General features: G+C 44.9%; 1 protein-coding gene across 19 annotated transcripts in view; it reads left to right on the plus strand.

The window, feature by feature from the left end:
* Dtna (dystrobrevin alpha) overlaps positions 1–21,083 on the plus strand; it is a 346,019-nt gene extending 324,936 nt beyond the window's left edge. For 10 of the 19 annotated variants that reach the window (XM_040757910.1, XM_040757911.1, XM_040757914.1 and 7 more), the window contains 5 exons: positions 3,973–4,132; positions 7,171–7,260; positions 7,832–7,997; positions 11,991–12,123; positions 19,945–21,083. In XM_040757910.1, coding sequence (XP_040613844.1) covers positions 3,973–4,132; positions 7,171–7,260; positions 7,832–7,997; positions 11,991–12,123; positions 19,945–20,085 — 690 coding nt within the window. In that variant the 3' untranslated portion in view covers positions 20,086–21,083. Of the gene's footprint in view, positions 1–3,972; positions 4,133–7,170; positions 7,261–7,831; positions 7,998–11,990; positions 12,124–14,733; positions 14,783–17,182; positions 19,143–19,944 lie in introns of those variants that run through there. The other 9 variants (XM_040757918.1, XM_040757936.1, XM_040757916.1 and 6 more) reach the window with 2 other exon arrangements.
* Positions 21,084–23,120: the final 2,037 nt, after the last annotated feature.

A 23,120-nucleotide genomic window follows, 5' to 3' on the forward strand; every position in this document is an offset into this window, starting at 1 on the left:
AGTTGCAGAAAAGGTGGAGTTAAATCTTTTTGTCAGCAACAGGATCTCCCACCAAAATTATTTACATAATCAGGCTACTTGAAATTGCAGCCATTAAATATCACTTAGCTATGACTTGGTCATGATGGCTGTTAGCCATTCATACAATTGGTGTAATTTAGAGTCAGTCAGTGATTTTTCTCTTAACAAATAATCACAGCCAGTTGTTTTCCTCTAACACAGATCCGCTGTTGGGAGTTTTGGAGGCAGGAAACAGAAAGGGGTGGGAAAAGCTATTTGGCGAATGGGTACTAAGGAAGAATATATGGGTTGGCAATGCTTCAGACACACAAACACCCAAGAGAGCCCCATGCACTATAGTGGGCAGGCTCTCACTCAGGAAGATGAAGCCAAAGTACACACCTCCCTATAAATGTCACCAGAGGTAAGAGCCCAGTGAGGACTCTCTGACACAGCATATGTAAACAGAACTGGGTGGCACAACCCTAGCGTAGCCTGTAAAACACTGCAATGTGTCTATACCACCATAGCTGAAAGTACGTGGTACGAACATGTTGCAGAACTCTGAATTCTTTTCAGGACTTTGAAGAGTAGCATGGTGTAACTACATCAATAGTCTCCCATCTTACTGAGCCAAACTCACAGTGAAAAGTGTGTCTGTTAGACCTGTTTAGATTTCAGATTTACATACAAGAATTCATAGATTGACTGACAGCCCCCAAAGCCCCCTCCTGCCTCACTAGGCACCCACATCTCTCCACAAACCAAGAAGGAAAATATGTCACCTCTCCTGCCCTGAGGCCCGGGACACCATGCTGCGGCCATAGTGGAAGCTTTTCAGCCTTTAGTTGGTAAATTTCCAAAACTTAATAAAACAAAGCAGGAAGCATGAGGTGCTTGTCACATCCTGAAAAGACCCTGGGATGCTACGGGAAAGCCCCAGACTTGCCTCTGCTTGGTGCAAATAGGTCAGCTATCCTCTCTGAGCCTCGGGGTGATTATTCTCACACCTCATTGACTTGTAGGAGAATTAGCCTCCGGGGTTAAGGTGCTTTATATAGTATTATATAATATAGCATTATCTTTTTTTACTCTATTAGGAAAATGAAGTAGAATGACGTGTGGTAAAATACCCTGAAAAGTGCAAAAAAAAAAAAAAAGGAAAAGGAAAATGGGATCATTTTATTGGTGTGAACTTTCTTACAAAGAAGGTCTGGCTTCCCACAGCTGAGCTGGTGACCCATGCTGGACAGCCAGCTGCAGCCTATGTCTGTCTGTCACCCTCTGTCCCACTTCTCTTCCCATCCCTAGGCACAGTCCCTCCTGTGGCTGAAGTCTTTTGGTAATGAGGACAGATAAGGACAGTCCAGGAGTGCTACCTAAGCCCCACCTTGGACAGGGTACGCAGGAGGGGTGGCCAGCACTAGGCACCCACCCCCAAGACTCCTAACCAACATCTGTTCCTCCACCAGTCATGGTTCATAGAGTTCTGCAGCCCAGGACTCAGAGTCCCTGGGCTCAGCCACGGTCTCAGATACCACACCCCCTCCACCCTGGAAAAATCGTTTTCACTCTCAGAGCCCTGGGACCCACAACTGCACACCTAGAGTGACGATAACCACTCTACAGGTCATGGGGAGAGATCCACAGGCTGTAGATAAAACCTGTTGGGCAGGAGAATGCTCAGCTCCGTGGAGAAACTATGCATCGTTTCACGGGCGAGGAGAGCAGGGTTAGCTCAGATGCAGAAGGTTTTAAAGAGATGGGGCTGAGCTGCTGTTTTCTGGAAAACCCAGGCCCCTCTTTGAGCAGGCTGAGGAAAGCAGGCAAAAACATCAACACCCAAGTCCTCCTCCCTGAACCTGGACAGACCATGCAAACAGGTACTGTTACAAGTGTAAGAGGGATCCACAGCCCAGGGGGCAGCACACGAGTTCCCTGCGATGCTCTGGTTTGCCTTGGTTTTGTTTTTGGTTTTTCTTCACTTTAGTGGTTATGTTTGCTGCTGAGTCCTGGAGAGCTAACAGCATGGCATTTTACAGGAATGGTGTGTGTGTGTGTGTGTGTGTGTGTGTGTGTGTGTGTGTGTGTGTGTGTGTGCGTGCACGGTGGGGGTGGAGTGTCTAACTGCAAGCAGCCGAACCCAAAACAAATGTCTAAGTAGGATATTCCAGAGCAGTGCTCTCGTGCTGCAGGTCTAAGAGTGTGAACGGTAGACAATTACTCTCCGGGCTCTTCTGTAGAAAGACTTCTCACTGTGGCTGGCAAAGGCAGCAGACCGGGAGGGAATTGCTAAGGCTGCATGGTTGGCTACCTGTGTGCTCCAGGGTCTCCCTGCATGTTGTACATGCATGTTTCACTTTCTCCCTTTTCTACTAATTATCGAAACCAGGAGTCTGTTTTCAAGGACCTCATTGAAAAACCAAGACTTTCAAATTCACCCAAGATCTCAACGCAGAAATAAGTGTTCTAGTTGTTTTCTGCTCTTTCCATTTTTACTCCGTTTATATCCTGTGAACCTCACTCTTCTGCTAAACTGCAGCTTCCTCAAAGGTCTAAAGAAAAGGGCGCTGCCCTTAGAGAAGTGTTACTGTAAATTAGAGGCCACAGCTCTTGCAAATCAAAACCTCAATGAGATAGCACCTCCGTCTAGTAAGAAAGATTATTTTAAGAAAGACAGAAACTGACAAGTATGTGCAAGGTTATAGAGAGGAGAGACTGTTGGTAGGAATGTAAGTTAGTACAGCCATTGTGGAAATAGCAGGTTAGAACTGCCCTGTGATCCACCAATACCAGAGTGAACTAGCCAAAGGAAATGAAGTCAGTGTGTCCAAGAGGCATCTATCCACATGCTTACCACAGTTCTGTTCACAGTAAAGAATCAAAAGTGACCATCGGCTGCTGAATGGGTAAAGAAAATGGTGTGTGTGTATGTGTGTGTGTGTGTATCTGTGCATCTGTGTATGTGTCTGTGTGTGTCTATGTGTGTGTATGTCAGTGTGTTGTGTGTCTGTGCATCTGTATGTGTCTGTCTCTTTGTGTCTATGTGTGTGTGTGTGTGTATATATATCTGTGCATCTGTGTGTATATATCTGTGCATCTGTGTGTAGATATATCTGTGCATCTGTGTGTATATATATCTGTGCATCTGTGTGTGTCTGTGTGTGTATCTGTATTTGTGTGTATCTTGTGTGTATATGCCTGTGTGTATCTGTGTGTGTCTGTGTGTATCTATGTGTGCGTGTCTGTGTATGTTATATGTATGTCTGTGTGTGTCAGTGTGTGTGTCTGTGTGTGTCTATATATGTCTGTGTGAGTGTCAGTGTGTGTGTGTGTCTGTGTCTGTGTATAGGTCTGTGTGTGTGTGTCTGTGTCTGTGTATAGGTCTGTGTGTGTGTGTCTGTGTGTCAGTGACTATGTTTAAGTCTGTGTGTGTGTGTCTGTGTGTGTCTATGTATGTCTGTGTGAGTGTCAGTGTGTGTGTCTGTGTGTAGGTAGGTCTGTGTGTGTGTGTGTGTGTGTGTGTGTTGTAGTGAATATGATTCAGCCCACAGAAATGCTGTCATTGCAACAACAGGGGTAAAACTGAACAAATTTATCATATCTGTACTGAAAAGTCTCCTAGTCAATATTGAAAACTTTCTTCTTTTTGTCTTTTATTCTATGTAGAACATTTCCCAGAGAAATATACACACTTTGCAAGTATCAATTTAACAGCAACTTTGTGGCAAGGACAAAGATATCATGTTGTAGAACAAATAATATGAACACAAGACTTAAGATTATGTATGACAGCTCCCTAATTTAATCTATACCTACAACTAGGTTTAGGGGAGTCTCCTTAGTTTCCTAAGATTTGCTCCTGTTTTGGAATGTTGTTGTCACCGTTTTTAACATGGGACCTGAGACTTTAGAGAAGGCATATGGGCTTTTCTTGTGACAGTAAACTAATGATGTGTCTTGTTTCTGCAGACCCAGGGGGCGGGCTCCCCTCGCTCCTCCCCCAGCCACACCATCAGCAGGCCAATCCCCATGCCCATCCGGTCGGCATCTGCCTGCTCCACACCAACGCACACCCCTCAGGATTCCCTCACCGGGGTAGGGGGAGATGTGCAAGAGGCGTTTGCACAAAGTAAGTACTCTCTCCTTTCCCATGTTCTGCTTGTGCCTGCCAAACAATTCACCAAGACCCATTGAGCAGTGGACAATTGAGAGTACGTGTGGACACTCACAGGAGTGTCCAACCTTTTGGCTTCTCAGGGTCACATTGGTCATCTACAAAATTTACACCTGAAAAATTGCAGAGTCAAGTTACAAAGAAAACCTCACAATTTTTCAGTGAGTTTGTAGTTTGGGGTTAGGCTGTGTCCAAAGCCATCTGAGCTGCAAGTGTCCTACAGGTTATGGGTTGGACGGCTCTGCTAAGGTTCCCATACCTTGTGTCAGAGCATGGCCTGTGCAATTTAGAAAGCCACTTGGAGCTCTCCCTTGCTTTACCATTTGGTCTTCTTTGAGCTTCTGTTGGCCTGCCCCACTTTTTAGTAAATCTTGGAATCTCAAGGCTCAAGAACTTCTTTATAGTGTTCCATGAAGACATTATAACTTCAACCCATCCTGCTACTCTTACTTCATGGCATCATCAAAGTCAAGACAAAGATTAATAATCCCCAATTTGAGGTGAGGGAGGACAAGCCATCATTTTGCAGGTTTCACATGGAGATACTGTAAGAGTTGCACCTGGGTTTCTGTAGACAGAGCCACAGGTCTAAGGCTGTATGCTCAGTAGAAAAGAGCAGAGCTGACGACCACCCTTCTCCACAGAGGATCCCTGTCTCCCTTTCTTTTCCCACTGACAGATAAAAATTTGACAAAAACAGCAGAGGAGACAATGTATTTATTTTGTCTCGCAATTCCAGGTGGGGCAGTCAAGGCAACGGGAGCTTGAAGCAACTGGCCACACCCTGGCCACAGTCAGCAAGCAGGCAGTGAACTGACGTGTGCTGGTGTTGGGTCACTCTTTCCACTTTATACAGCCTAGGAGCCACATTCTAGGGAATGTCCCCAACCACTCTTAAGATGGGTCTTCCCAAATCAATTTTAAAAACCAAGATAACCCCTCACAAACATTCTAGGAGGCTAACTTAATCTAGACAATCCTTCACAGGCATGCCTAAAGGTCCATTTATGGGGTGACTCTAGATTTTGTCTAATTGAAAAGCAACATTAACCATCATAAGCACCCCCAAATCAAGTGATTATTCCTTCCTCTTCCTATCATCTTAAAAGTTTATAGATGTTCGCTGGGCGGTGGTGGCGCACGCCTTTAATCCCAGCACTCGGGAGGCAGAGGCAGGTGGATCTCTGTGAGTTCGAGACCAAGCCTGTTCTACCAAGCGAGTTCCAGGACAGGCTCCAAAACAATACAGAGAAACCCTGTCTCGAAAAACCAAAAAAAAAGTTTATAGATGTTAAGGAATCCCTCTCCTATAAGCCTTTCCAATCAGGCCCATTTCACTGCTAGAAGTGACCACCACTAATGCATAGGCTTGTTCCAGCATTTTTTCTTTGTATAAATAGCTGTGTTCATGTGAGTTTATAGTTTATAAACTCTTCGTCCTTCACTTAAATTAGACTGTGTGTTGCACCTGGGTCTGCAATTTGTCTTTTCTTTAAATTAGAAATATATTATGAATATTCTGCAGTCAATTGATGGCATAAGGAAGAAAAAGGTTTGACTGGCTATTTTTAATAAAAGAAAAACATAAACAAAGACAGGAATCAAATAACAGATTCCAATGAACCAACCAAGTTTTATAACCAGCTGTGCATAAAAAATATGGAGGTTTTCCTCCCAAACAAAAACAGATGAAGGGAATCAGCAGACAGAAATACAAATTGCCAACAAAGGAGAGTTCTGCAATGTCACTAGTGTTTGAAGAAATGCACATTTTAATCGGAATCAGTGTTTGACTAGCAGTATTTTAAAAACATTTTTTGACATCAGTCATGTCTAAGGATAGCAACCATGTATGGAAACAAACCCTCTCATCCATCATGTATGCGGATAAAATATCAACATATTTTAACGGGCAAAGCTAACAGACTGTTTTCTGCTGCGGTGGAAAATGGAGGCTCCAAATCAAGGCTCTTCCAAACATGAGTATCATGCAAGAGCTACCTATGTAATTCACAAAACGTGTTCCTTTTTAAAATCTTTAGAAGGGAAAGTGTCCTTCGTCTAAATCAGATTTTAAAGAACCCACAGTATGCCAAATCTGTGGTGCTTTATATTATGGTTAATGCTTTTACTTGGTCTCTTTGATTTTCTAATGTAAATATATGTATCGATTTATTCATTTGATGTTACTTTGTGAGAAATGACAATGGTATGTCACTTACAGGCAGCCCCTAATCCATGAAACACTCATGCTACTTAACTTTTTTTGTAAGTGGCATATTTGGATTCTTGAACCCTTTCTTCCAAAGATATGGGGGTGATTAATGCTTGGCTCCATCTCCACCACCCCCCCCCACTGCCCGGCCACCCTACAAATGCCCATTTAACCCTTAGTGTGCCTGATATGTAAAGAACACTCTTTTCTACCGTGGACTACCTACCAGTGTAAGTCCAGGTGAAGGTACCAGGCATTCATCCACCCGGTATCTTAAGAGCAGAAGCAAAAATTCTCACCCCTTTTCCGCCCTCTGGGAGCATTCAGAACACGGTGTCCCACTCAGTCCTGGAACGGAGATCTCTGGAAGCACCAGTAGGGGGCAGAGCGTTTGCTGCCTGAGGGCAGGCTCTGACGTGCTCAGCCACCAGGTAAAGGCTGAGCCCACAGCAGCTGCTTGAGAACTAAACTCCCCTGCAGTGTGGGTTGTGCTCAGGTTCACGCGGAGTGCTGAAGCTTGAACCAGCTCACCCTGCCTTACGGGTGCCGACCCTCTCACTCTCAAAAGCCCCAGCAGGAATAATGAAATCTACAAACCTCATCGTTCCCCCGGGTCTTTTTACCTCAGGGCCAGTGTGGCTTTGTTTTTCCTTTCGGGGAAGGAACCTAAGCTCCAGGTGTTGCTAAAGGTTTTCAGAGGACTTGATAGACAAGCCACATAAAACTGGTTGTGAAGGAAAGGCTGTAACACGTTTAAATTGCTGCTTCTTCGTTGAAGGTTCAAGAAGGAATTTAAGGAATGACTTGCTGGTAGCCGCAGATTCCATCACTAACACCATGTCCTCTCTTGTGAAAGAACTGAATTCAGGTGTGTTTTTATGGGGGAGGAGGTCCTGTCCCTTGTGGGTTTGCTGTGGGAGGATCTTTGTGCTTGGGCTCCCTCTTGGAGACCTGATCGTTGTCAAACACAAAAGGGGTTTTTTAGCATTTTAAAGGAATTTTCTGACTTACGTGTGTGCATGTATGTGTCTGCACATGTGTGTGTGGATATGTGTGCCTGTGCACACGCTTCGTCTATGTGGAGGCCAGACGAAGCCCGGAATCCCGGGAGCTTGGGTTGTAGACGGCTGTGAGTCTCCCGTGCTTGGAATGGAACCCGGTCTTCTACAACAGCAGGAAGTGCTCTTAACCACGGAGTCACCTCTCCAACCCCGAATAAAGAAAGAAAATGTTGAATACCAAACTGCTTTATGATCACTCATTTCAGTATCAACTTTCACTTTAGGGAAAAAAAAAAACTGGCTGATGTCTAACGCACTGACGTCACTACATGTGGAACCTGGGGACTTGTTTCTAGGCTTCCTGGGGAGCCTCGGCCTTTATTTCTGGGTCATTAGCTTCCTAAGAGGTCACTCTCTGTGTCTTCCTTTGCCCACTAGAGGTGGCGAGTGACGCAGAAAGCACTGTGGATTCTGAATTTGCAAGAACTCAGTTTGAAGGTCTGGTCCCATCACCCACCTCTGAAAAGGCTTTTCTAGCCCAAATCCACGCCCGAAAACCCGGGTACATTCATGGTGGAGCTACAAGTACCATGCACGGTGACATGTGAGTATCTTGTTCTTGGAAGCATTTTCTCAGTTGTGGAACAATTTGTAGGAGGCCTCTAGAAAGTTAAAAAACAAACAAACAAACAAAAAGGCACAGAAAGGGTGCAGTTCCACATTCCACCAGAAGAGGCAGAAGAGTGCTGCATCTAGTTTTGGTACTGCAGGCTCTTCCTTAACAATTTCCAAAGAGTATTCAGCAACTTGCTAAATCAATGAGTGCTTGATGAAAGCCTGGCTCCCCTGACGCAGACATACTCCAGTAAACTTCCTGTAAGTCAAAAACACATCTAGTACAGCTAAGCCGTAGTGTGTTGTGACCCAGCAATGCCGGTGGCACACTATGTGATGTCAATCAAGCATTAGCCTTCTGACCCATGTGACTGACAGAGGGCTGCAACTTATTGATGACGCAGAATCACCAGACAGTGTAGTTTGGTGCAGATACTAACTCAAAACTCAAAGTATGGCCTCTAGTGAATGCATATCACATCTGTATCGTGGCAAAATTGGCAACAGAACCCTAAGTCGCAAGCCGCTTGTAGTAAATAAGGGAGAGAGCATCCTCCCAGGCCACATATCCCACTTCAGAAGACAAGTCACCTTGTCTCCTGGATATATACTTAGGGGACAGTACTGGTGCTGGAATGGCATTGGAGAGAAGCCATTAAACACCTGGAACCTCTTTATAAAGGAACCCGGTTTGATTGACTCATCAAACACGTATAGAGCTGTCCATCAGAAACGGTTTGCAGAGTTTGTCACCACAAACAACTGGCGATTATTTTCCTCTATATGAATGAAAGTCGTAGATGGGCAAGGGACAACTCCCTAAGCACTGGTGGCCCTGAGTTCCTGAGGCTCAGGGCTTGGCTTCTAAATTCCAAAGCTCAAGGCTCTAACCCTTGAGAACTAAAGACACCACATTCTCAAATTTGGAGGTTTGTAGTCTGGGCTTTAGTATCAGTGCTCAGGGGCCGCAGTGACACTTGCTGACCCTGAAGTCAGACCCCTCAGATTTTTGATCAGTGGCAGCCCTCTCAAGTCTGTAGCCCTCATAGCATTGGTGTCTGCCATCAGCTCGTGACAGGGTCTCATCTTCAGCTTCTCCACTGTCTGTCATCCTCTCAAGATGCGTCACCATTTGTCCTACTCTGACTCACAGCCTTCTGCCCTTGGTCATTCTCTTTCCATGCCTCCTGCTGTTATAGCCTGGAGTTTTAAACACTGAATCAAGAGCCTCAGCTCCTGGTGGCTTCCTCCAATCCTTCAGTCACTCTTTATTATTGCTACCATTACAGGGCTGGGCTCTCAGGTAACCAACACAGCCCATCCTACCTGTGCCAGGACCATTAAGTAGGCAAAAGACCATTCAGGAGAAGCATTTATTGGGATAATAACCAAGAGAGATGCCTTCCAGATGACTCTGACAGGAAACACACACACACACACACACACACACACACGCACGCACGCACGCACACACGCACGCACACACGCACGTATGGATGGACATACAGATGTGCGTATGTTTCTCAACCCTTACTCATGAGCCAATCACAAACTTCAAATTGGAGCAAGGCTGACTGACGTTTTTCTGAGTCATGGGGCAGGTTGTCCCCTTCCCATCCCGAGCAGCCATTGCTGTCAGCTGAGCAGTTATCTGGAGTTGCAGAGTCCAGAGAACGGAGTCTTCCAAAGCCAATGGGAGCTGCCTAGAGCATGCGTGGCTGGAGCAAGGACTCTTAAGACGGGAACTGTGGCTCTCACAGCCCCCGTGGTTGCAGCAATCCTTGGCTTCTGGAGTGGTGTTCCTTCAGAGTGACAGCACAGAGTTCAAAACAGCCAGACTTCCAGAATTGCAGTCTGGCCACTTGCCATGGACGCTGCTTGGCTGCTAGCTTCCCACTCAAGACAGCCAGTGAGAGAAGGGTCTGTGGGCTGTGCTTCAGAGGGTCAAACAGCCAGTTCCCTACAGCTTTGCTCATCCATAGGGGGACAAACAAAGTAAAGACTGCTTACACTAAAGACTAGGAATTGACATTCCCAACAGTGTGTAAGAAAGCTTGATTCCTAAGCAAACACCCTTAGGAAGAGCTGGCCCCTCTCAGCCACCCCTTACGTGACTAGGTTTGCATTATTTGACCAAAGCCAGCAGCATCAGTGACATTCCCACTAGGCTTGCTGTGACCCTCCACCAACAGAGGAAACCAAGGCTGAGATACAAGGACAAATGAGGGGTCTGGCTGAAGAGCCCAGTGCAGGAAGGAACAGAGGAAGAAGGAAGTGGGGTCCCAGGAGCCAGAGTGCCAGAAATGTGGGCAAGCGTTGGAAGCATTAAAACCAAGACAGAGGGATATGCTTGACGTGGGCAGTACTTCTAACTAGTCTACAAAATAAACTGGCCGTCTTACAGGCCCAGTGATGAAACTAACCAGAAGTCCTTCTGGTGTTCTGGCTCTCGTTCTGAGTCATGTGTTAAAGGCCAGAAGTAACAGAGTTGTGAAGACCTGTTTTGGAAGCCAGCTGTGAAGCAGAGGCCTGTAAGAGCCGAACAAAATAGCTTACAACATCGTTTAAAATGATAGTGTGTGACTGGTTCTATTCTTAGCTAGTTTTCTTGTCCTTTCCTGTAACATCTAGAATTGCATGAGATGCTATTCCAACTGGTGAACTGACATATTTTTCTAGTAAATTCATATTTTTATTATTATGCATTTTGTAGTAGCTCTGTGACATACCTTTATCCCAGCCCTAAAACTCGAGACTGTGAAAAGCCTCCTCATTCCTGACCATTCTCCCTTGGTTGCCAAGGACCAGCACCAGCTTCCAGCAAATGATCTGCTCACTGAAGACAGAGACTTCATACAAGTCTCCCAGACTCTTGTAGGTTGGCCCTAAACCTCCAAAAATAATATGCCCATAGATAAGATAAACATGAACAATGACACTTAATGTCCATCCCCAAAACATCTCCTTAACTCATCTTTTCATTTTGGAAGGTGTTTTACTGTCAGCTCTGCCTAAAAAGTAAATAAGTAAATAGAAATTTTAAAATGCGCTGTTTTAACCCCAAGACTGTGGTTTGGTTTAGGTGGTGAACCTGTGTTCAGCCCTGTAAGTCCTTTACACATGGGAGAAATAGGTAGGAAAAGTCCCCAATACTGAATGATGTCATTCTTACTTGCTTATTTTATAATGAAATTGAACAATGCAAATGGAATTTTCAGATTCAGGACTAGTAAAAATTTGTAAGGTCAAGAACTATAGGTGTATATCCTAGTATCAAGTCACTGGTATTATAAGATTTATTGTACTATAAAGTGTGTCTACATATATGTGTACACATGCTAGAGTGTGTCTGTGCATGTTTATGTACGCACATGTGTGTGTCTGTGTGTCAGTGTGTCAGTGTGTGTGTCTGTGTCTGTGTGTGTGTGTCTGTGTGTGTGTGTTATGTGATATAGCACAAAGAGAGTTAAATCATGTGTGCATTTCCTCAATCTTTATTTCACTAGAGGGCCTACTTGCCTTTCAGAAAGGAAAATGGAAATCTCACGCTGTAAAACTATACATTACCTCTAAAGACAAATTTGCCTTGTTTAAGGTTGTAGAACATTTTAAGGGCTGTCGTTCCTGTATGCCCTATGAAAACATAAATGGCCAATGACTTCCTCACTAGGTTTGATTAAAATGAAAACGTTTTAATCAATATTTCTCCAAGCTTCAGGCTTTTCTTTCTTTTTTCTTTCTTTCTTCCTTCCTTTCTTTCTTTCTTGTTGTATTTTTTTTAGTCAAAAGAAGACATGAAAGTGAACTAAGGGCCTCAGGTAAAACACATGAAGGGAGAGAGCAAAACTCGGCACAGGAATTGCACCCACCCTGCTCTGTTAAGACTACTCCTTCCGGGAGAGGAAGATGAGAGCAACGTGTAAAGAGTTAAATAATAAAAACAAAAGACGACTCCCAAACACCACTCACTTTTTTCCCCCAGTGTCCCAGAAGACGGGGACTCCTATGTGCAACCTGAGGATGAGAACTATGAGAACGAGTCTGTGCGACAGCTGGAGACCGAGCTGCAGATGGAGGAGTACCTGAGGCAGAAGCTGCAGGACGAGGCCTACCAGGTACCTGAGACAGCCGCAACTGGGCCACACCCACGCACATGCACGCGCACGCACACACACATACACACGCGCATGCACACGCACACACACATGCACACACACGCACGCATGCACGCGCATACGCGCGCACACACACACAAGCATGCATATACACACACAACCCTCCACACTGGGCCTTCCCATTCCTTGAAAACACAGACTTTCTTCCCTCTTTCTTCCCTACTTTTCCAGAATATTCTGGTGGTACTCCTCAGCCCATGCATTTCTCGCAATGATGTTTTAAATGCCTCGTGTAGCTGTCTATTCTCCCAAATTCTGAACTGGGACGTGAAAGGGGCCTTTGTGACGTTGGCAGAATCATGGTGACAACCAACACAAACACCTCAGGGTTGTTAAAGGTCTTTTCTCCTAAGTTAAAATGGAGGGACCTGGGGAGATGATTCGGCGCTGGTAGGGCAAGTGTGAAGACTGGAGTTTGGGTTCCCAGAATCTGGTAGGCGTGTTGGCCCAGCCTAAAACACCAGCCATCAGAAGGTTTTAAAAGCAAGCTCCCTGGAGCAAGCAAGCTAGCCACACTAGAAGAATTGGTGAGTGCTGGCTTCCGTTAGACTTCAATGAATGAGGTGGAGAGCAAGAGAGGAAGACCCCAATGCCAGCCTTGTGCTACCATGTGCTTGCACCAACACATGCAACCGCAAACACACATACATGTATACCTGCATGCACACACACCAACACATGCAACCGCAAACACGCGTACATGTATACCTGCATGCACACACACCAACACATGCAACCGCAAACACGCATACATGTATACCTGCATGCACACACACCAACACATGCAACCGCAAACACGCATACATGTATACCTGCATGCACACACACCAACACATGCAAACATATGTAAAAACTGAAGCACACATATCAAATAAAGAGCTTAAAAATAGTGATAATTATATAAAGAACACTTGGCGCAAAAAAGAAATGAGTCAACACCAATCCACTTCCTCCCTTGAACTGTCTCTGACTTCCTCATCGCCTGCATCACAGCAAACATAAATGGGAAGGTGTCAGAACTTCCTGAAGAACAGTGAGGGACCTGTAAGCCCCGCTCAGCAAGATGCAGACAGGTAGACATGGAAAGAGGCTGTAGTATGCTAACCCATCTGAGAATTCTCAGAACGCAGCTCATACAACTAACAATAACATAATTGCTTACTCTTGCCAAAAGAAATGAATTTGCCCCTCAGGGATACTCCACTGCTGGCTTCTCCACAGGTGTGTGGTTGGGCTCTGGGGACTCGGGATGTTTTTCTGGTAGAGACCAGCTGGTCCCAGCCCCAGATGGTTATTGTTTTCCTATTAGACTTTTTGTCTAACGGCCGCACAAGCTTTCTCCACAGTCTTGGGTCACCAGTGGCCCTCTCTCACTCTCTCGGTGAAGGACAGAGAATCGGTGAGAGCCACCTGGGTCTGGCTTCTCTGCTGTGGCTAGAACGAGCCTTGAAATGTTCCCAAGAGGACGGTGACAGCAGAGAAACCAATGCCCAGGCTCACCTGAGCAAAGCATTGCTTGACCATGGCTTTACCCTTTCCAGCCTAGCAGCTGCCTTTCGGAGACAGTGAGAGCACAATAATAATAATAATAATACAATAATAATACTAGCAACAATAACGATGGGTAGAGCCACGCCCCTGTGCTGCGCAAACGTTCACCTCATTACAAAGCCGTGCTGAATGCTCGTTCCTTGTGACTTCTGTGGCCCATCCAATACAAAGAAACTAGCCTCCTGTGGAGCCGGATGGGAGTCTCTGGAAGCCTGCAGGGTGGTTTCCTATATGCGTCTCATGTAGGTCTGCACATGGAGGAGGGAAATGTGACTAGGTCTATTGGAGATGCCTGCCAAGCCCTGTTCTTCAAGCTCGTCTTCAGCTTCTGGGTTTTAGTGACAACCTTAACTGTAATTCAAAAAATTTTAGATGACTTTTCTCCAGTCTATAACACACATTAGATTCTTTTTTGTTTGTTTGTTATTATTTATTTATGTTATGTGCATTGGTGTTTTGTCTGTGTATATGTCTGTGTGAGGGTTCCTGACCCTCTACAACTGGAGTTGACAATCGTAAGTTCCGTGTGAGTGCTGGGAATTAAACCCTGGTCCTCTGGAGGAGTAGTCAGTGTTCTTAACCACTGAGCCATCTCTCCAGTCCCCCAAACATTAGATTCTTAATGTATTATTAGTTAACGTTACATGGGGGTACTACCAATGACAAGATCTAACTGGAGTTTTGCCATGCCCAGTAAATCTCTGGTTTCTCTCTCTCTCCTTGCTGCTCTGTGCTTGACGATCTCAAGGAAAAGTGCAGGGGAGGGGCCCTGTGCTCTCACTCAAATGCGAGCCCTGGGATGTGGTGGAGTGGTTTTCTCCAAAGGCTGTGTAAGCTGAAGGTGACGGGATGGATGGAACGCCCGCCCCTGTCGGTCTCTGGACTCTCTCCCTCTCTGTGTGTCTCTGTGCATGGCTTCCAGCCAAATAATTCACCAGCTTGACTGCCTCACTGACTTGACATGTCACCTTTCTTGTTTGTGTCCTTTGTCACCCACAGGTCAGCTTGCAAGGTTGAATGCAATATCCTTTTCTCACTCTCCTCTCAAGTAAGTATCCCGTTGTTTGGGAGGAAGCATGGACACTGTGGGCTGAGCTCACAATCACTCTCTGTGTGATGCGGTATCCGCCTTCCCTGCTGCTATCAGAGTCATAACTCCCACCACAGAATGCATTACAGTCCTGTGGAACCCCCCAGACACCCCGGAGTAGACTTTTTACTTGTTGCTTAGGGCAGCCGTCACAGAAAGGTTCATGGCACCCGAGGTGCACCAGACCCTCTGTGGCCACATCAGCAGTGGCATCAGAGAAGGAAAAGTCCAAGCTACTTCAGCATGTCTGGATTTCAGCTCCTTGGTCCCCAAAGAACGAATGTGTGCACTGTCACAGGGACAACACAACCAAAGGGGGGATCTGGCTGCCCTGTGTTTTGAGGGTGACTAATACAAATCCACCGAGGAGTTCAGTGTGATAAAAGTTAACTCAAGGTGTCCTTTGGGTTATTTCCTCCCACTCTAAAGATTTACTTAATAATGGGCCAAATTCTCAAGTCACGTTTTTCTTTATCATTGAAATACTGATACCAGACTGTCAAAATCACTTGGGTATCATGATCTAAGTCTTGGGCTGTGCATTTTATTGGAACCATTTTGAAACGCAAATGTCACTGAAACTTATCATAATTTGGACAAACTTTTAAGCCTGTATGAGTTTCACTTCCCTCTACATGCCATGGTATTATTATACCTGTCTCATACAGAGGAGTGGGCATGTAGGGTATATAAAGATCTTGACACACTATAATTAGTTGTGGGCATGCGCATGTATGCATACCTCCACACACTTCAGATCCCATGCAGTACTAGGGAGCAGCTACAGTCCTCACAGAAGTGTAGTGAAGCCACGGGGCTCAGAATGACTTTGTTGTTTCAACTTTTGTAAACAAGCCAGGACTCAGCTACCTGCAATAACAGTGGGACCCACTGTCCCTTAAGTCTAGGTGACTTCTCTAGCTCTAGCTAATGGCTATTTGATGGTCCCTCATCAAAGCCTGAGTCCATGCACTTCCTACAGCAATCAGACTGGCCTGGTCAATGGACTTGTGTCTAGTGTAGTTAAGTAATCCTTCCCAACCTCGGACTCATATGAGCCTACAGTGTAGCTGATAATGCACTCTGGGAACCCTAGTTGCTAATTTTAGGAATGAACTTACTTCTTCAGCAACATTTCAAGTAGTAATAATCGCACACTAGGTCTAACACTGCAAGCATCCTAGCTCTACCTCCAGGTTCGCAACAAGTGAATAAGATTTCATAGATGAGATAGACCTTCTGAGCTGTAAGAAGGGATCTTACAAGCATGCTCTGCTCACCACCCCCTTGCATTTGAAAATGGAACACCACACCCTCTTCTAATTCACAATGACTACAGTGAAAAACATTCCCAGGAGCTGTTGCTGAAAATATTCATTCCAGTTACAGCAAGTCTAGTCCCAAAGGAAAAGGCTTTTTCTTAACACCATTTTCTTTCTCTTAGCTCCAACAATTTAATCATTTTTTTCTGTGTATTATTTAAACATTGGGGGCTTGTTCTTAGAAAACCATTCATTTTTTAAGGTAATAAAATGGCCTTGTTATAAACCCACATAAAAATTGTATCATGTTCTTTTTGTACCTAAAAGCCTATTTTTTTTTTCATTTTTTACTTTCTTGGAAATTTGGTAGTGAGAAATGAAACAGGTGTGACCTCTGTCATTTACTGCAGAGATACTCTGATTAGATGATATTCTGCAGGAGCCTAAACACAGCCAGCCTGTTGCTAAATCAGCCGCAAAATGCACTTAAAATCTTACAAAGTACTACAAAAAAATTAGCAACATTTCAATTTATAACCCTTTTCCCCTACTACGATGTTCCTAATGAGGTCAATGTGATTGCAATTTTAGAACTATCTGTATGGTTAGTATGTTTTTGTTTAGACCTTCTGACTATATTACAATACCAGAATTATCCCAAAGTATATGCCTCTCATACCCAAGGGTCCTGAACCAACTTCGTTGGCTTGGCATCAGTCAGCCAGCTACCAAGGTAGAGTTCTTCATGAATAAGGGCAGAACATAGAGACTAAGAAGCAGGAAGACTCCCTGGGTTCAAATCAGGCCATGGGCCTGTGTATAAGCCATTAAGTGCCTGCTTTTAACTGTTCATGAACCTCAGGGGGACCCCAGGGGTCCCTTAAGAAGGAGGTTCAACCAAGAGAACTCCATAACATCTCTTCAGAAGCCACGTAGTGTCCAAGGCGTTAGTCCTGATTTTCATAGGAAGGGAATACGATGAGCGCGTGCATGTATGTGTATGTGAAGGGGCAGGGTGGGGGACTCTAAGCTGCTTAGCCCTAATTTAGAAACAATTTTCACCTGTTTAAAAAAATTACACACTCCTTATTCCCAGGCAAGCTATAGTCAGACAGATGATGAAAGTTACATGACATCCGGTGATGGAGAGAGCTGCACCTACAAAGAGGAGGAAGACAGCAGCGTGGCAGCAGCCTCACCCTCGCTCGGAGAGAGGAGCCACCACATCCTGCAGCTCCAACAAGCCCCTCCCCTAAAGATGTGTCTGATGCCTGTAGTGCAGCTAGTTTTCTGTTCTAAGATTTGTAGTTCATAGGTGTGTGTTTTAGAAGGGGGGTGGGGGGACCAGACTCCTGTTCCTAGACAATTTATCAACTCCATCTCCTGAAACACGGCTCATCCCAGGTTCAAAGCAAACATCCACAGGTTGAGAGTCCGCTGCTGTTGCACAGGACAGTAGTTATTAACGAGCCCTTTAAACGTTTGCACACAATGTTGAACCCGTTCAGTTTACAAAGACAATGTCAACACTGTTTGTAGCTAGAAGTTTCATTTCTGGATTCTTTGAGATTTTAACAAAGATAGTTTTATTATATACTGTATATTTCCACACACACACACACACACACACACACACACACACACACACACACAGCAATTGAAGGGGGAAAACAGCAATCTGCAATAGGATTTATTCTCTGAGTGTCCAGACTCAGAACCCAGAAGCCAAGCAGGGTCCTTGGCCTGCCCATGTCTCCAAGTCCCTCTGAGAAATTACTTAAACCTATCACCCAGAATAACAGGTACTTGGGGGGGCTTATTTCCAACTTTTGGTTGTTTTCCTTCAAAGATACCCTAATGAGTCAGCCATAGAATTTAATGTAAATACTTTTTCCAAGTAGATATCATATTCAAAAAGAGAGAGGGAGAGACAGCATTCAAATGATATAGACTCTAGTTTTTAAAGTCAGCACAGATCTTCTTAAAAACTGTGAACTATGTTTTGGAATACTCGTTACTAACCCTGTTTATAAACCACAGGTGCCATAAGACCCCCCCCCAATGGACTAGTTATCTGCACTCCTCCAGATCTTGCTCTCCACGTTGTAACCATAGGAAGCATGTCTTACCCAGTACTGCCCGTTGACAGGTTCCCTCGTCGGGTAGTTCCGAGGCCTTCAGCTTTAAATGTATGGGCTTAAAGTGCGCTTGCAGACAGACCTTTGCTCCCTCGCTTCCCTTTCTGAATGTTGATTGCCTTACCTGGCCGCCTGTTGTTCTGCATGCAGCATTGTGTGGTCATGTGAGAGGAGACAGGCTCTTCTTCTGGGTGGATACTGGGGTCCCACACTCGGTTTGAAGCTGGCGTGCGGAAAGACTGTCAAAGACAAGAGGATAAAGCCTGCGGGCGGTCCTTCACGAGGAGACCTCAGAAGGCCCTCCCACTTAGTGATTCTGGAGAAAATGGAAAAGTAATTGGCTATTTCAAGATCTGTTGTACAAGGAAAAGAAAAAAGTTAGACACCGGGTGGCTGTCTTAAACTAGCAGCCTCTCTGGAATCCCTGGGTTTTTCTTCCAAAAGACAGAAGGTAACATCGTTGCAGAACAATGGTTCTTGGACTATGTCCCTCAGACCAGCAATGTGTCACCCAAAAGTCTTAGCCATGCAGTTTTCTGGGATCCAACACAGACCCACTGAATCCAAAATTCTTGGGCCTGGGCCTAGTAATCCATGTTTTAATCAGTCCTCCTAGTAGTTCTGATGCATAAAGTTGTAGCACAGGGCCTGGAAAAGGCCTTATCCGGGCTAGGCTGTAACTCAGTTGGTGGAGTGCTTGCCTAGCACACACACAGGCCTGGGTTCAAGCTTCCAGAGCTGTGTACACCTGGCATGGTGACACAAGCCTCTGATTCTAGAACTCAGGAGATGGAGGCTGGAAAATCAGGAGTTCAAGGCCATCCTCAGCTGCAGTGAGTTTGAGGCTAGTCTGGGCTACATGAAACCCTGTCTTGAAGGAGGAGGAAAAGTGTTCAGAATAAATGAGAAATGTTCTAAGTGGACCTCAGATTTAATTTGCTCACTGGGCTGGCAAATGTCTCCTCCCACGTCACACACATAGACGGTTTTGAGAGGCTAAGAACTCACGTTCCGACCCCACTGTCCAGAGAGAGCTATTGGATGGTTCTTGCCTCTGCATTTGGTCAGAAACCTTCTCCTTGTCTGCCCTTTAAACAAAAGCATTGCCTTGAGGACAGCTGAGGGCTTGACTTGCATCAGTAGAGGACCCCGAGCTGTCCCTGGGTGTTCTTAGTCTATTTCTCTAGAGAAAACCCGCCTCACACAATTCCCTGAGCACAGGCTAGCACCAAAGTTCCACAACCGCACAGTTCTCTGATTTCTCTGCACAAGTGGATTTTATTGCAGGTTTTGTTGGTGTGTCTTAATGTTCATCTCTCTTCCCCTGCCCATCCTCTGTGAAATCACGCCTCTCTCGATGGTGCAGGTGGCCATTGGTGCCTCATACTCAGTACTGAAAACCCCTACATCCCAGACACCTGCATTTCTGTCAGCTCCAATCAGAGCCACACAGGACATCAGAGCATTGGCCCCGCTGGTGGCCCTCAGCCACTGGCTGAACTGAGCTGACCCATGTTGTCTCTCTGGTTTTCTACATCAAGCGTATGTCTAAGGCTGGAACTATTCTCCCGGAAACCTTTCCCTCTTGTCACGGCTCCCAGCACCAAGCAGCTCCGTCCCATGGTATCGACCCCATTGTACAAAGCCATTTCAGGAACTCTCTGGAAGCCACTACCAGTGAGCAATTTCTCACTAACCGGCCACCTTTTCTTTCTCTTAGCTCCGCGACAGCCCTGAGACCAGATTCAAGCACCCCTGTCCTGTAGCCGAGACAAAATGGCGTGTGTTGTTCTGGGGTTTTGTGATTGTCGGTGGGTTCCTTTCCTTGGCTTTCCAAGTTTACTTTTGGGGCCTGTTCTAAATGCAAACCCAGCAGGTTTTCGTCTGCCCTGTCCATTTTATTCAACTATATCTGGCGGGGGCTGTTCTTTCTTATCCCACAACGAATTGCATATGCATGTCCATCAGAGCTGGTGGTCTATGAGTGAGCACTGGTCTAACACCACCAAGCCCTCCCCCACAGCACTGTGGTCGGGAGGTGGGTGAAATCTACTGTATAGGATTCAGGAATTGGTTGTGGTTTGTCGGGATGGAAGTTGGGGTAAGTTTGGTTGGTCAGAGGGAGACGTGTTGGAGATTTTGAAGATGGGTTATCGGATGATCTATAACAAGGCAGGGAAGGTTCATTTGTAAGTAGTAATGTGAACTGAATTGCATTAAGATTGTGGCCTTTGTGTGATATATACTATGTATTTTCTTATATGCATGAGCCAAACCGTTGCAATATAATTTGGCACTGGTGTCTGCTCTTATTTTGACCGTCTTCGTCCACCATTATTAGTTCTTGGCTGTTAAGTGTAGATAGATCTTGTAAATATGGCAACCTTTGGTTACTATGCTCACTTTGTTTCAATTCCACACAAGGAACCACACAAAAAAATAATAATAACTCCACTGTGTAAGACGGGGCATTTTTACTTTGAACCAAAAAAAGGAGAAAAAAAAAACAGAAGTATTCATTGAATTTTGAAGCTAATTAACACAAGACATTTAAATTGTGACTACTGTAATTTGACCCCATTGAAATAACCAATTCAGAAACACTAAAGAGTTCACAATATTCATTGGTATTGTAACAAAACTACTATAATATGTTGTTTTGTTTTGTTGATATTGCTGTCAAGTATTGTTTTGTGTGTGTGTGTGTGTGTGTGTGTGTGTGTGTGTGTGTGTGTGTATGTGTGTGTGTTGGAACCTCCTGGGGACATGTTATATTTTGAAGTGATTAAACTATTTAATTGTGCGTCTATATTTTGGAATGGAATTATTTCTTCATTAAAAATGTTTTTTAAAACACTATTACCTTGTGGTTTTCTTTATCCCTTGGTTTTAATGGACCTTTCTTATAGCTATATGGAATTTTCTTTTTTTTCTTTTTTGTCTGACAATTTTTAAATATTTTTATTTAAATTATAAACAAGCTTATTTTACATGTCAATCCCAGTTCCCTCTCCCTCCCCTTCTGCCCCCCACAGATTCCCTGTCCCATCCCCTTTCTGCTCCCCAGGGAAGATGAGGCCTTCCATGGGGGATCATCAAAGTCTGTCATATCATTTGGAGCAGGGCCTACACCCTCCCCTGTGTGTCTAGGCTGAGGGAGTATCTCTCTATGTGGAATGGGCTCCCAAAGCCCATTTGTGTACTAGGGATAAATACTGATCCACTACTAGAGGCCCCATAGACTTCCCAGACCTCCTAACTGACACCCGAGATCCAGGGGCCTGGTTCTGTCCTATGCTGGTTTCCAAGCTGTCAGTCTGGGGTCCATGAGCTCCTCCTTGTTCAGGTCAGCTGTTTCAGTGGGTTTCTCCATCCTGGTCTTGACCCCTTATCTCATCACTCTTCCCTCTCTATAACTGAATTCCAGGAGTTCAGTTCAGGGTTTAGCTGTGGATGTCTGCTTCTGGTTCCATCAGCTACTGCATGAAGGCTCTAGGATGGCATAAAGGTAGCCATCAATCTCATTGTCAGAGAAGGGCATTTAAGGTAGCCTCTCCACTATTGCTTAGATTATTAGTTGGGGTCATCCTTGTAGATCTCTGGACATTTCCCTAGTGCCAGATTTCTCTTTAAACCTATAATGGCTCCCTCTTTTATGGTATCTCTTTTCTTGCTCTCCTCTATTCTTCTCCCGACTCAATCTTCCTGCTCCCTCATGTCCTCCTCTCCCCTCCTCTTCTCCCCTTCTCTTTCTCCTAACTCCCTTTCCCCTCCCCCATGCTCCCAATTAGATCAGGAGAACTTGTCCCTTTCCCCTTCTCTGGGGGACCATGTATGTCTCTCTTAGGGACCTCCTTGTTTCCCAGATTCTTTGATGGTGTGGATTGTAGGCTGGTAATCCTTTTTTATACATCTAAAATTCATAGATGAGTGAGTACCTACCATGTTTGTCTTTTTGTGACTGGGTTACTTCACACAGGATGGTTTCTTCTAGTGCCATCCATTTGATTGTGAATTTCAAGATTCCATTGGGTTTTTTTCCTCTGAGTAGTACTCCATTGTGTAAATGTACCACATTTTCTCTATCCAGTCTTCAGTTGAGAGGCATCTAGGTTGCTTACAAGTTCTGGCTATTGCAAATAATGCTGTTATGAACATAGCTGAACAGATGTCCTTGTTGTATGAATGTGTATCTTTTAGTTATATGCCTAAGAGTGGAATTGCTGGATCTTGTGGTAGACTGATTCCCATTTTCCTGAGGAACTGCCATATTGATTTCCATAGTGGCTGTACAAGTTTGCATTCCCACCAGCAGTGGAGGACTGTTCCCCTTTCTCCACATCCTCTCCAGCATAAACTGTCTTTAGTGGCTTTGATTTTAGACATTCTGACAGGAGCAAGATGGCATTTCAGAGTTGTTTTGCTTTGCATTTCCCTGATGGCTAAGAATGGTGAGCACTTTCTTAAGTGTCTATCAGCCATTTTAGACTCCTCTATTAAGAATTCTCTATTTAGTTCTGTGCACCACTTTTTAATTGGATTATTCAGTGTTTTGGTGACTGGCTCCTTGAGTTCTTTGTATATTTTGGAAATCATCCCTCTGTCAGATGTGGGGTTAGTGAATATCTTTTCCCATTCTGTGTGTTGTCATTTCATCTTGTTGACTGTGTCTTTTGCCTTACAGAAGCTTCTCAGTTTCAGGAGGTCCCATTTATTAATTGTTGATCTCAGTGTCTATGCTACTTGTGTTATGTTTAGGAAGTGGTCTCCTGTACCAATTCATTCAAGGGTACCTCCTACTTTCTCTTCTAAGAGATTCGATGTGCCTGGATTTATGTTGAGGTCTTTGATCCATTTGGACTTACGTTTTGTGCATGGCAATAGATATGGACCTAT

Source organism: Mesocricetus auratus, unplaced genomic scaffold (genome assembly GCF_017639785.1).
Source record: "Mesocricetus auratus isolate SY011 unplaced genomic scaffold, BCM_Maur_2.0 Super-Scaffold_100015, whole genome shotgun sequence".
In the NCBI taxonomy this organism is placed as follows: domain Eukaryota; kingdom Metazoa; phylum Chordata; class Mammalia; order Rodentia; family Cricetidae; genus Mesocricetus; species Mesocricetus auratus.